General features: G+C 44.2%; 3 protein-coding genes across 4 annotated transcripts in view; 2 read left to right on the forward strand and 1 right to left on the reverse strand.

Moving 5' to 3' along the window:
* The window catches only part of tnc (tenectin), a 42,392-nt gene extending 32,894 nt beyond the window's left edge, over nt 1-9,498 (forward strand). For both annotated transcript variants that reach the window (XM_089476513.1, XM_089476512.1), the window contains 2 exons: nt 22-7,771; nt 7,836-9,498. In XM_089476513.1, coding sequence (XP_089332639.1) covers nt 22-7,771; nt 7,836-7,938 — 7,853 coding nt within the window. In that variant the 3' untranslated portion in view covers nt 7,939-9,498. The remainder of the gene's footprint in view (nt 1-21; nt 7,772-7,835) is intronic.
* A 386-nt stretch (nt 9,499-9,884) lies between these two features.
* beta4GalT7 (beta-1,4-galactosyltransferase 7) lies at nt 9,885-11,595 on the forward strand. The gene is made up of 3 exons (XM_018015959.2): nt 9,885-10,138; nt 10,194-10,776; nt 10,834-11,595. The coding sequence occupies exons 1-3, from the start codon at nt 10,036-10,038 to the stop codon at nt 11,081-11,083; spliced, it is 936 nt and encodes a 311-aa protein (XP_017871448.1). The 5' UTR covers nt 9,885-10,035; the 3' UTR covers nt 11,084-11,595.
* EMC6 (ER membrane protein complex subunit 6) lies at nt 11,108-11,678 on the reverse strand. The gene is made up of 2 exons (XM_018015982.2): nt 11,445-11,678; nt 11,108-11,390 (listed from the first exon to the last, which is right to left on the reverse strand). Exons 1-2 carry the CDS (start codon nt 11,575-11,577, stop codon nt 11,182-11,184), a joined length of 342 nt encoding a protein of 113 aa, XP_017871471.1. The 5' UTR covers nt 11,578-11,678; the 3' UTR covers nt 11,108-11,181.
* Between the last annotated feature and the right edge of the window lie 13 nt (nt 11,679-11,691).

Below are 11,691 nucleotides of genomic sequence, written 5' to 3' on the forward strand. Positions count from 1 at the left end.
TTTACGTTTCGTATTTCGCAGACCATGAGAACGATGTTCTTGAGCTGGAGGACCATTCCACAACAACGACCACAGTTCGTCCAACACCTGGTTTTATTCTGACCACTACCATGACTCCGGCCGTGTCGACGGATTGCATCCACAACGGAGAAACCTTCGCCGATGGAGCCTCCATCGAGGGCAAGAATGCTTGCGAGCATTGCTACTGCATGCGCGGAGATATTGTGTGTGCCGTCCAAGAGTGCGAGATGCCAATGAGTACGGCCAGTGGCAAAACATGCCGTGCCATGCCAGCTGCCGAGGGCGAATGCTGTCCGAGCAACTATATTTGTGATGATGATAGTACCACAACTGAAAGCATTGAATCCACCACACTGGAGACGAGCCGAGATGAGGAGCCAACTGCTACAGCATCGCCAGTCAAGGATATACCCGGTGAAATACCGAAGGAGGATCTCGACTTGCAAGAACACATTGATGATAAGAAGAAGGATGAGGACGCGATCACTGAAGGTCCACTTGAGGAAGCTGGCAGTGGGGAAGTTGATCAAGAGGAGACCACAGTCGCTCCGACTCATGACGATAAGATTAAGGAGAAGGAACCCGAAACATCTACTGTGGTCACGGATGCTAGAATTGATACTCCAGCGGAGTCTTCTACGACGTCGATCGAAGAAGGTAGCGGTGAGCAGGATGTCAGCAAGGCGACAACGCCTCCAGCAGTGGGAGCTGACAAGCCCGCAGAGCCAACTAAAGAGGGAAGCGGAGAAGAGACGACACCCACTTTATCTGAGGAAGGTAGCGGGGAAGTCGACACTACATCCGCACCTTCATCCCAAGAAACCAGCCCCGAAAGTGAAGAAGATATTGTCAAGACTTCCACACCTGTTGCACCAACCGGAATTGCTGAAGATGGTCAGGACGCTACGACACCTACTGTTGATGTTAGCGACAAAGAGGAAGTGCCGAAAGAGACAATTCCATCTGTGGGTCTTACTGGCGAAGAAGATGTTCCCAAGGGTACAACTCCAGCTTCTGCAGTCACCGATGAAGAGGACGCCTCGAAGGCAACAACTCCAAGTGAAGATGTCACCGAAACAGACGATGTGGCCAGGATTACCACTCCAACATCTGACATTAGCGATAAGGAAGATGCTATTAAGGGTACAACTCCTGCTCCAGATGTTAGCGATGAGGAAGAAATTGCCAAGCCTACAACTCCAACTGAACTTACGGATCAGGAAGATGGTGTCAAGGCGACAACTCCAGCAGTGGCTAGTGATAAGGTTGATCAAATTGAGTCTTCAACACCAACCTCAATTGTTAGCGACAGCGAAGAAGTTGCCAAGGGCACAACTCCAGCCGCTGACTCTGGAGACAAGACTGAGGAAATCGTTCCAGCTACAGAGAGTGATAAGGAAGAAGATGTCAAGGCCACAAGTCCTGCTGCAGATGAGGACTTTAAGGTTACAACTCCAACCGCTGACACTGATAAGGAAGACGACCTTAAGGTTACAACTTCAGCCACAGATGTTTCCGATAAAGAAGAAGTTACAACTTCCGAGTCCGATGAGGAAGATGTTGTCAAATCTACAACTCAAGCCCCAGATGTTAGCGAGAAGGGTACATCTACAGCCTCCCAGCCCGATGAGGAAGATGTGGTCAAAGCAACAACTCCAGCCTCAGATTTCAGTGACAAGGGTACATCTACACCTTCCCAGGCGGATGAGGAAGATATTGTCAATGCTACAACTCCAGCCTCAGATGTTAGCGACAAGGAAGAAGCTGGAAAGGCTACAACTCCAGCAATTGAAGTTGATGAGGAAGAGGTTGCCAAGGGTACAACTCCAGCTGCTGAATATGAGATCAAGGTTACAACTCCAAGTGCAGATAGCAAAAAGGATGAGGATGAAGTCAAGACAACCACGCCAGTCGCTGATGTTAGCGAGAAGGTTGATGTTTCTACGGGAACTACAGCTGAAGAAGACACTGTCAAGGCAACAACGCCAGCCAAGGAAGTCAGTGGTGAGGAAGATATTATCAAGGAAACAACTGCTGCCCCAGGAGAAGAAATTTCTGAACAGGATACTAGGAAGCCCGACACTTCTGCCACTTCTACAGATGAAATTGCTGAAGAAGATATTGTTAAGGCTACAACTCCCGCTGCTGAGGGCATTGATACTACCAAGGAGAGTACGGATGATATTGTTAGAGCTACAACTCCTGCTGGTGCTACTGATGAAAAGGCTGAAAAGGCGACCACACCTGCAAAGGTTGATATTGATATTACTAAGGACACAACTCCTGCTGAAGATGTCAGTGCCTTCACTGAAACTACTGCTGCGGCTGAAATTATCAAGTCTACGACTCCTGCAGGCGAGGACATTAAAAAGGATACTGACAAAGCTACAACTGTTGCTGAACAGGCCGGTGAAGATATTTCTATCCAGACTACGCCATCTGCTGAAGAAGCTAGCAGCGAGAAGGACAAGGACGTTGTTAAGCCCACTGGAGATGCTAGCTTTGAAGAAGTCATTCCTAGCACAACTTCTGATGAAGACACCACCAGCGAAAAAGAGGAGGTTAAGGGTACAACTCCAGCTGCTCAGCCCATTAAGCCAAGCACACCTAAAACTGAAGAGGACCAGACAACAGAGTCTGACGAATACTCCACAGAAGAGGATTCGGTTCAGACAACAACAACGCCAGCTCACATTTCATCATCTACCACTGAAGGTGTCAGTGAGCAGGATACCTCAGACGTCAGTTCAGAAGAAGATACGCCCGCTGTGCAAAGCACCACAGCTTCTCCCAAGCAACCTGAAGACCAAGAAAGCGACGAGAAAGAATCTGTCGAGGATCATACTGAGGAACCCAAAAAGGATGTCACGGAAACATATGATGAAGCTACTACTATCGAAGCAGAAAAAGAAATTGTTTCTTCCACTAGTGCAACACTTGGTAAAGAGCCCACTGAAGAGCAAACTACACAAGCAGTGCCTGTCAAGTCTGATATTGCTCCTTCTATCACTGAAGCTGATCAAAGCACGGCCCAACCTGAAGAAAGTGAGGAAGCCACAACCGATAAGCCATCAACACTCTATCTGCCTCCTGTGTCGGAAGATGAACCAAAAGGCACCGAGATCCCAGAAACCAGTGAAGAAGATCTCACTGCATCCACTGAGGAGGAATCATCTGAGCCTGCTAAGGTTACACCTGAGAAACAAGGACCAATTGATACCCGTCACGACTTCACCCCAGAGAGTACAACATTGGCACCCAGTTCAGAAGAGGATTCAACAGCAGCAGCAATGCCTGATATGCAGCTGCCGAGTGGTATACCTGGTGAAGGTGACTGCCTGGTTGAAGGCAAAACATATACTAACAATTCCGATGTACCAGCAACCACTCCCTGCGATAGATCCTGCAAGTGTATTAGCAGTATTGTATCATGCAAGCCAGTGGAATGCAGAATTCCTGCAGATAGCGAAAACTGTGTTCTGGATAGCGATCATTCTGACGGCTGCTGCCCAACGTACATTTGTGAGTCTGATTCCACTACTCCGAAAGCCGTTGACACTTCTGATGAAACCAAATCAACAACAATCGTTCCCGAAACAAGTCATGACGTGGAGCCCACTACAACTGAGAACATACCAAAGGAAGTCATTATACCTTCTGGCATTACTGAGCTGCCAATGTCACATGTTAAGCCAGATGAAGAAGTCTTACCCGTAACCACACAAACCCCCCTTTCCGAAGAGGTTACAACACAAAAAGATGTTAAGAAGCCAACTGACGGGGAACCAACTGAAGAAGGAGGCGATAAAATGGTGGATGCTACTCCTGCACCTGAGAAAGAAGTTCAGAAACCTCATGAGAAGGAGCCCACACCTGAAGATGATGCCGTCAAGGAAACTGCAGTGCCAACAACAGAGAAAACTGTTAGTCAACCAGAATATGAGCCAACAACATCCGCTTCAGCTGCAGATGACACCCAAAAGAAGACAGACGATGAGTTGGCTACACCAACCACTGCTCCTACTTCAAGTGATGATGAGACTAAAGGAGAGAAACCCGCTGACGAAAAATTGGGAGCCACCGAAGATAAGATTCCCGCAACTACAATCGCTCCTACATCTACTGAGACAACTAATAAATATGAGGAAGAGCCTTCATCCACAGAAGCACATGTTGAAGAAATTGATAAGAAACAAGTTGAAGATTCTGAAAAGATTCCCGAATCATCCACGACCACACCATCTGAAAGCGAGGACGTCACGACTATTGCTTCACCTGCAGAAGGTTCTGTATCTTCAGATGGCAAGCCTTATAGCCCTGAAGACAGTTTTGCTCCGACTACTGCTCGCCCTGAGGCCGAAGAAGATCAAGACAAAAAGAAACTCTCTATCCCAGAGGCAGCCACAGAAATACCAGATGTATCGGAGGCAGATGAAAAGAAACCTACAGATGAGGTGGCAATCACTGAGTCCACTATTGAAAAGAAACCAGCGCAAAGCTCGGATATTCCAGACAAGGTTTCCACAATTGATGATGATCAATCCACCTCCACTCCCGCTGTCGGCAAGGTGCAGGATGAAACCACTGTCTCTCCTGTTGCAATTGATGAAGAAAGTGATTTGTCGACAGAAAAGTCCACATCTGAAGTGGAAGATGTCGTTTCTGTTACCAAATCTCCTGAAGACGACTTTGCACCGCTCCAAACAACTGTGCCCTCAACAGTCCCAGAAGATGATAAAAAACCATCGCAAGGTGAAACTGCAACTGAAAAGGATGAAGTCGAGCTCGCATCAGTACCTTCAGTTACTGTTTCTCCAGCTGCTGATAAGGATGAGCCATCTATTACAGCCTCGCCATCTGCAGATAAGGAAGATACACTTGGTCAAACGACAGACAGAACTCTACCTGAAAAGTCAACAGAGGATAAATCGGAGGAGGAGCCCTATACAACTTATGCTCCTGCTATTGATGTATCTAAGAAACCAGAAGATGAAGTACTTCCATCTCAGGCAGATGATAAACCTGATAGTAAGGTGCCAGCAATCTCAACATCTACACCATCTGATACGAAGGATCAAGAAGATGAAGAGTCTACTACAGTGTCCATATCCGTCAAGGATGAGGAACCACAAGTTCCACTCGAAGAGTCCACAACTACAGCTCCCTCCGTTCAAGATCACACCAAGAAAACATCAGACAAAGAGGAAGAAGAGAGTTCCACAACATCGGAGATTGATGAGGTTACAAAAACTCCAAGCAAAGAAGGAGAGCAGTCGTCTGCTGAAAGTACATCAACCTCAGTGGCACCCCCAGAGATTGCGATTGACGTCACAACTATTGCACCCAGCACTGAGGAAGAGCCAAGTACAGACAAGCCCATTGACATTGAAGGTTCCAAAACGCCATTGGAAAGTGAAATGCCCGAAGATAAAACTCCTTCAACAACTCCTCAATCTCTTATCGAAGAGGCTCCAGAGTCCTCAACTAAGATTCCAGAGGATACTGATAATGACTTGGAGCAATTTACTACAGTTTCGCCTGCTTTGCAAGGAGTGCCCTCTGAACCGTTTGATGAAAAGATTCCTTCCACATCTGATGAAGGGGATAGCACGGAAGAAAGCTACGCTGGAACCACTGTTGAACCACAAGCTACAGACGACAAGAAATTCCCGTCTTTGTCTACAACCCAATCATCAATTGCGCCCGAAAAGGATATTAAGACACCGAGTACTTCCGATGAAGAAGTTGATCAAGAGCCACCTACAGACACTGATTCCACGACAGTTGTTCCATCGTCAGAGGAAGAGGATCATATTCCTACTAAGGTGTTCCCGACAGCAGCGCCAGTTGATAAATCTGATTCAACAACCACTACACCTGCCGAAGAAGAGATTGTTAAAGTACCCAATCAGGGCGAAACCCAACCTAAGCCAGATGATAGCGAAGAGTCGACCACAGTTTCGCAAGCAACCGATAAGCCATTGGACACATACCCAAGCAAAGTCCCAGCTATGGATGAGCTTGAAGGGGATAAGGATCTTGACTCTACAACAGTGCGTCCAGACGATAAGAAGATTATCTCCACTTCTACATCTTCTGATGACGACATTCAACAACCAACTACCCCTGCTGCTACTTCTATTAAAGTGGAAGTCACTACTTCGGCTGCTGATGAGGAGTCTGATGTTAGTACGGCTGCACCAGCGGTTGCTCAAGACGATGATACAGAGGGTACCACAGTCCGTCCGCTTAGTGATAAGACAGGTGTCGCAGAAGAAGGTGCCGTTGAGGATACCATTTCAACAACACCCGAGTCCGAGGAGGACCAAGAGCCTGCTCGTATTCCCACCACACCCACTCCGATTCATATTCCTGGTGCTGAAGGCGATGTCACATCACAGACTGTTCCACCTCAAAGTGAAGACGAAAAGATTGTCACAGAATCTGCCACAACTTCAGCTGAAGATGCGGATAAGACTGCTGTTACAGTTGCCCCAGTTGCTGCTGATGTTGAAGCAACTAGTGAAGTTAGCAAGAAACCATCTGATACAGAAGACGTGGGTGAGCAATCTACCGAGCCAAGTGATATTGAGCATGAGGGCACCACTGATCAATCTACTGGTGCAAAACTGAAGCCACCAACACCAACGCCAACGACAACAGGAGATGAAACTTCAACTAAGCAACCTGTGGAGGATGAAAATATTGTGGCAGCAACTGCACAGCCTGATCTCGAAAAGGAAACCCCAAGCAAATCTACTGAGGCTCCAGAGTTGGAGACACCAACAACGCCATCCGATACAGAAAAATCGACTAAAGCTCCAGCAGTTAGTCCCAGCTTGGAATCGACCGAAGATGCAGATGAGTCTGTTGAGTCGGAGGAGGAACATACTACTGTATCTGAAGATACCCATAAGGGAGAAGAAGCTGCAGAGTCTGCAGAATCTGAGGACACCGTTACAGAGCCTGCCATAAAGAAACCTGAGGTCGATGAGGAAGAAATTCCAGCTGTTGTCTCAGAGTTACCACAGACAACAGCTACACCTACTGCTCATGATGAAACATCTGCAGAAGTATCCAGCGAGGGTACTCCTACAACACAACCAGATGTCGCCAGTATTACAACGATACATCCGCTGTTCGCCCAGCGCTTCAGCACTACACTTTCTCCAGTCATCGCCGACAGAGTGTCAGAAGAGGAAACTGATGCTACGCCGACGAAGCAAAGCACTGAGACATCAACAAGCGAGTCTCCGCTTACAACAACTTCCCCGACTACCCCACAACACGAGTCGATTACACCTCCGTCATATGGTCATCAGCCACAATATCCATCTTACCCAGAAGACGAATACGACGAAGAGGAGGTGTTCGGCCCAGGCACGTGTCGCTATGCTGGCAAAATCTACGTGTCCGCGCAGCAAATCCCACGCGACGATCCTTGCGACTTCTGCTTCTGCTTCAGAAGCGACATCATCTGCTTGCAACAATCTTGTCCGCCACCAATAGCTGGCTGTCACGAGGAGCAAATCACTGGCTTCTGTTGTCCACGATACGAGTGTCCCGTAACCATGGCCGCCGTGCTTAATATTACGACAAGCACGACAACAACTAGCACCGAACTGCCACCGTTCATGACGAGCCTATCCCATGGCAGTGAAGTGACCCGCACCGGCTGCAGCATTAATGGCCGTTCGTACATGGTGGGCGAACCCATCCACTCAACGAGTGGTCCTTGCATGAGCTGCATGTGAGTATAAAGTGGATTGTACCCAATGAAACTGTGATAATTGATCCTTATAAACAAATTTCAGCTGCGGCGGTGATGGCCAGATGAAGTGCGACCCACAGCGCTGCGTCCCGAATCCAACAACGGCCCAAATGATGGCATCAGCTACGACAGGCCGTAAAAGATGAACCACCAGCCATGCACACTAAAAATAGTTTTAACTAATTTTTAAGCACTGCAAACTAAACAATCAGAAGCACAGATGAACAAACAGCCCAAATTGCACCCACAGAGCTGCATTCCTCACGTTTTTTGAAGGAACAACCAGAAAATAGAAATAATAGACTCTGAAATAGCAACAGAAACAAAACAAAACATATAAAAACAAAAAAAAAATCTCACACACAAAAAAAAACTAAGGTGCCAAAACTGGTGAAAATATTGCGACCCCACTTGATTAGATTCAAATAATATCAGATCGAATGAGAAAATTTGTAACTTTAGATTTGCCATTAGATATTCGCACTTTTTTTCAATTGATTTTCAATTTGTTTCGGAATAGGTTACGTGACGAAGCAACCAGTGATATTGTACTGTATACATAGTATAGGTGCAATTAATTTAGAACGCGCTCACTAAAAATGAATTACTTATATATTTTGAAAGAACCCCATATATAGCCAACCATAGCATCGTACGATGCGCCTTGTAAAGTTGTTCTTTGTGGTCCCATACTTTCAGGAGACTCTCAAAACCTAGAACAGAACATTATGGTATCCCAATCAATAACTTTACGAAGCCCCGACGTTTTGACTATGGACAAGCCGATTCTTTTTGTTTGTTTTTAATAGCAATACTTTCCTTCAATGCGCTTTTATAGTATTTTAGTCATCTTATTTTAAACATTATTATTTTTTGTGTATAATTGTTGCTTCTAGTCTTCTTTTGTTGTAAGAGCAACGAAATCCGCCTAAAAAATGCGCAAAATAAGATCAAATTAGATCAGTTCAATTGAGTTGAGATAATGATAAAAATATATACATATATCTTCTATGAACTTCCCCATGCTTTTATACTTTTATATACAATATGTGTAAAATGAACAAACGAACGAAACTAGTTTTATAGCAATTTTACAAACGAACTACGAATTGCATAGTTTTTAATGGATTGAATTTAAAGTTGATGTCAATGCATTTGCGCTACCCACGCACAAATCCATCTGTGGTAGGAAACAAAAGAAACGTAATTAACCTAGAGTTTTTTTTAAAGTCAACTGACAATGGACACTATAACAAGCAATCGAATCAACTGTAGGCTATAGCTATTGCTCGACTGATTGAAAGGTGCACTAAAAGCGTAGATATTGAAGTAGTCAATAAATTTGTAAACTATATATTTTGTAGGATATCAACATGCCGCGTTGGTATTAATTTAAATCGTCTAACATCAATTTGCAAATATCAAATATTTCAGTCACTTGAGCTTTAGAGATACGCTGAAAATTCGAAGCGTTATTAAACCACACACAATAATTATGAACAACAATTAGATTTATATAATCTCTAAATATAGTTACAGTTTTTAAGTATTTAACTATAAAAATAAATAAATAAATTTTAATGTAGAACTTATTTATTTTATATGTCTTTTAAGAACAGCTCTTGTGTTTCCATAATTATCGTAATTTATATGCAAGCTTTCTTTGTAATCTTATAAATAAATAAAACGCTTTTTATTGAAATGTATAGATGAGCGTGTTAATACCTGATAGACAACTGAGAGACATAAAAGTAGTTGATTTTTTTAACTAATTCAAAATGCTTAGATAATTATAAGCCTTTTAACAACGTTATTCCTGCTCCTATGAAAGAAATTTCAATGCCATAAAATTGTTGTTGATGCTCTCGACTTTCGGTTGAAAAATCAAAGGTTGAGTTGATAGGTTCACTACATTCCTTATAATTTTAGTTGTCATTCTATTTTAATATAGATTGGCTCTGATCATTAAGCATGCAGACTGTATTAAAAAAATAGCTATAACGAATTTTCCATTTGAAATTTCATATTTGAATATATTTTGCCAGTACAGTTCTTATCGATAGTTTTTATCGAGTACCTGTACCTGTTGTCGAACAAAGTGTCACCACCAAAAGCAGACAAAAACAGCTGAAGAGCAAATTAGATCGGCAGCCTGCACTGCAGGTGCTAATGCAATATTTCTTTTTATATGGCGTGACGTAGTTAAAACACTTCGATCAACACTTAGTATTAGAGTAAGCTAAATGAAGATGGCCAACATATCAACAATAAACTGGCTGTTTGTGTGCGGTCTGTCCTTTTGCCTTGGAGGCATTGCGGTGCTCAGTTTTATGCCGCTCAGCTCAGGTAAAGGTTAATAATAAATGTCTATAAATATACTTTGGCATATTTTTCATTTTAGATTGCATATGCCCGCTTAAGAATCCTCTGAGTAGCTTTAGTGGAGGCGAGCAGCTGAGCAAGAATCTAATCAGCCCTCAATCGGGACATAAAATGGCCATTTTGGTGCCGTTTCGTGACCGGTTCGAGGAGTTACTTCAATTCGTGCCGCATTTGACAAAGTTTTTACGCAAACAGGGCGTGGAGCATCATATCTTTGTTCTGAATCAAGTAGACAGATTCCGATTCAATAGAGCTTCACTTATCAATGTTGGGTTCCATTTCACCAGCGATGTCTACGACTATATTGCCATGCATGATGTGGATCTACTGCCACTCAACCAAGACTTATTATATGAGTACCCCAGTAGCTTGGGGCCGCTGCATATCGCCGGGCCCAAATTGCATCCGAAATACCACTACGACAACTTTGTTGGTGGCATTCTGTTAGTGCGTCGTGAGCACTTTACTCAAATGAACGGAATGTCTAACCAATACTGGGGCTGGGGACTAGAGGACGACGAGTTTTATGTGCGAATTCGGGACGCTGGCTTGCAGGTCACGCGTCCCCAAAACATTAAGACTGGCGTGAACGATACTTTTAGGTAGCATCACTGCGTGTAGATCTCTAACTCATAGCATTAAAAGAATTTTTCTTTTAGGCATATACACAATCGCCACCATCGCAAACGGGACACACAAAAGTGCTTTAACCAAAAGGAGATGACACGAAAGAGGGATCACAACACGGGTCTGAATAATGTCAACTACAAAATACTTAAGGTACATGATCTGTCGATCGATGGGGTAAACATAACAGTTCTTAATATACTACTTGATTGTGATGTAAATAAAACGCCTTGGTGCGACTGCTCGGGAACAGCTGCAGCTGCTTCCGTCGTACAAACTTAGTTCTAAATAGAAGAAAAAGCCAAGTTTTGTCCATTTTGCCTATCCGAATCTTAAGCTATGTTTATTTGTCTATTCGCATGGGGATAATTCACCGTTTGTTAGTATACGTGAACCATGCCATACAAGAATGTCCAGAAGAGCACGTAGGTGCAAAGGCCGCCCATGAATTGGTTCGTCAGTAGGTTTTTGCGGTTAATGAAATACTTGCGCCACTGTGTGCCCGACTTGACTAGCACCAGCAGCCAGAGCACGAAAACAGACAGAAAGTAAAAGAGGAATCCAAGGGTTCCGCTCAGTCCTAAGATACCTATAAAGGGAATGTGGGTTACTATCAATAGATAATTTCAATTAATCAATGTACCAGCAGCGCAGCCGGAGATTGCAGCCATTGACGTACGACAATACTCGACCGCAGATATATTATTGCGAATGGCGCCCTCACTGTACGCAACAATTTCGCCGGTTTTTGAAGTCCGTGTTTTTACGCGATTCATTTTATTAAATTTTTTCTTTCAGCAGACGAAAAATATAATTACTTGCTAGAGTTTTAGGCAGTCACAGCTAATAAATGAACTTTTGCCAGTCACGTTGAGCACATTCAACTCACA

The sequence above is a fragment of the Drosophila arizonae genome, chromosome 2 (genome assembly GCF_054131065.1).
Source record: "Drosophila arizonae isolate 15081-1271.41 chromosome 2, UAZ_ARI_1.0, whole genome shotgun sequence".
NCBI lineage: Eukaryota > Metazoa > Arthropoda > Insecta > Diptera > Drosophilidae > Drosophila > Drosophila arizonae.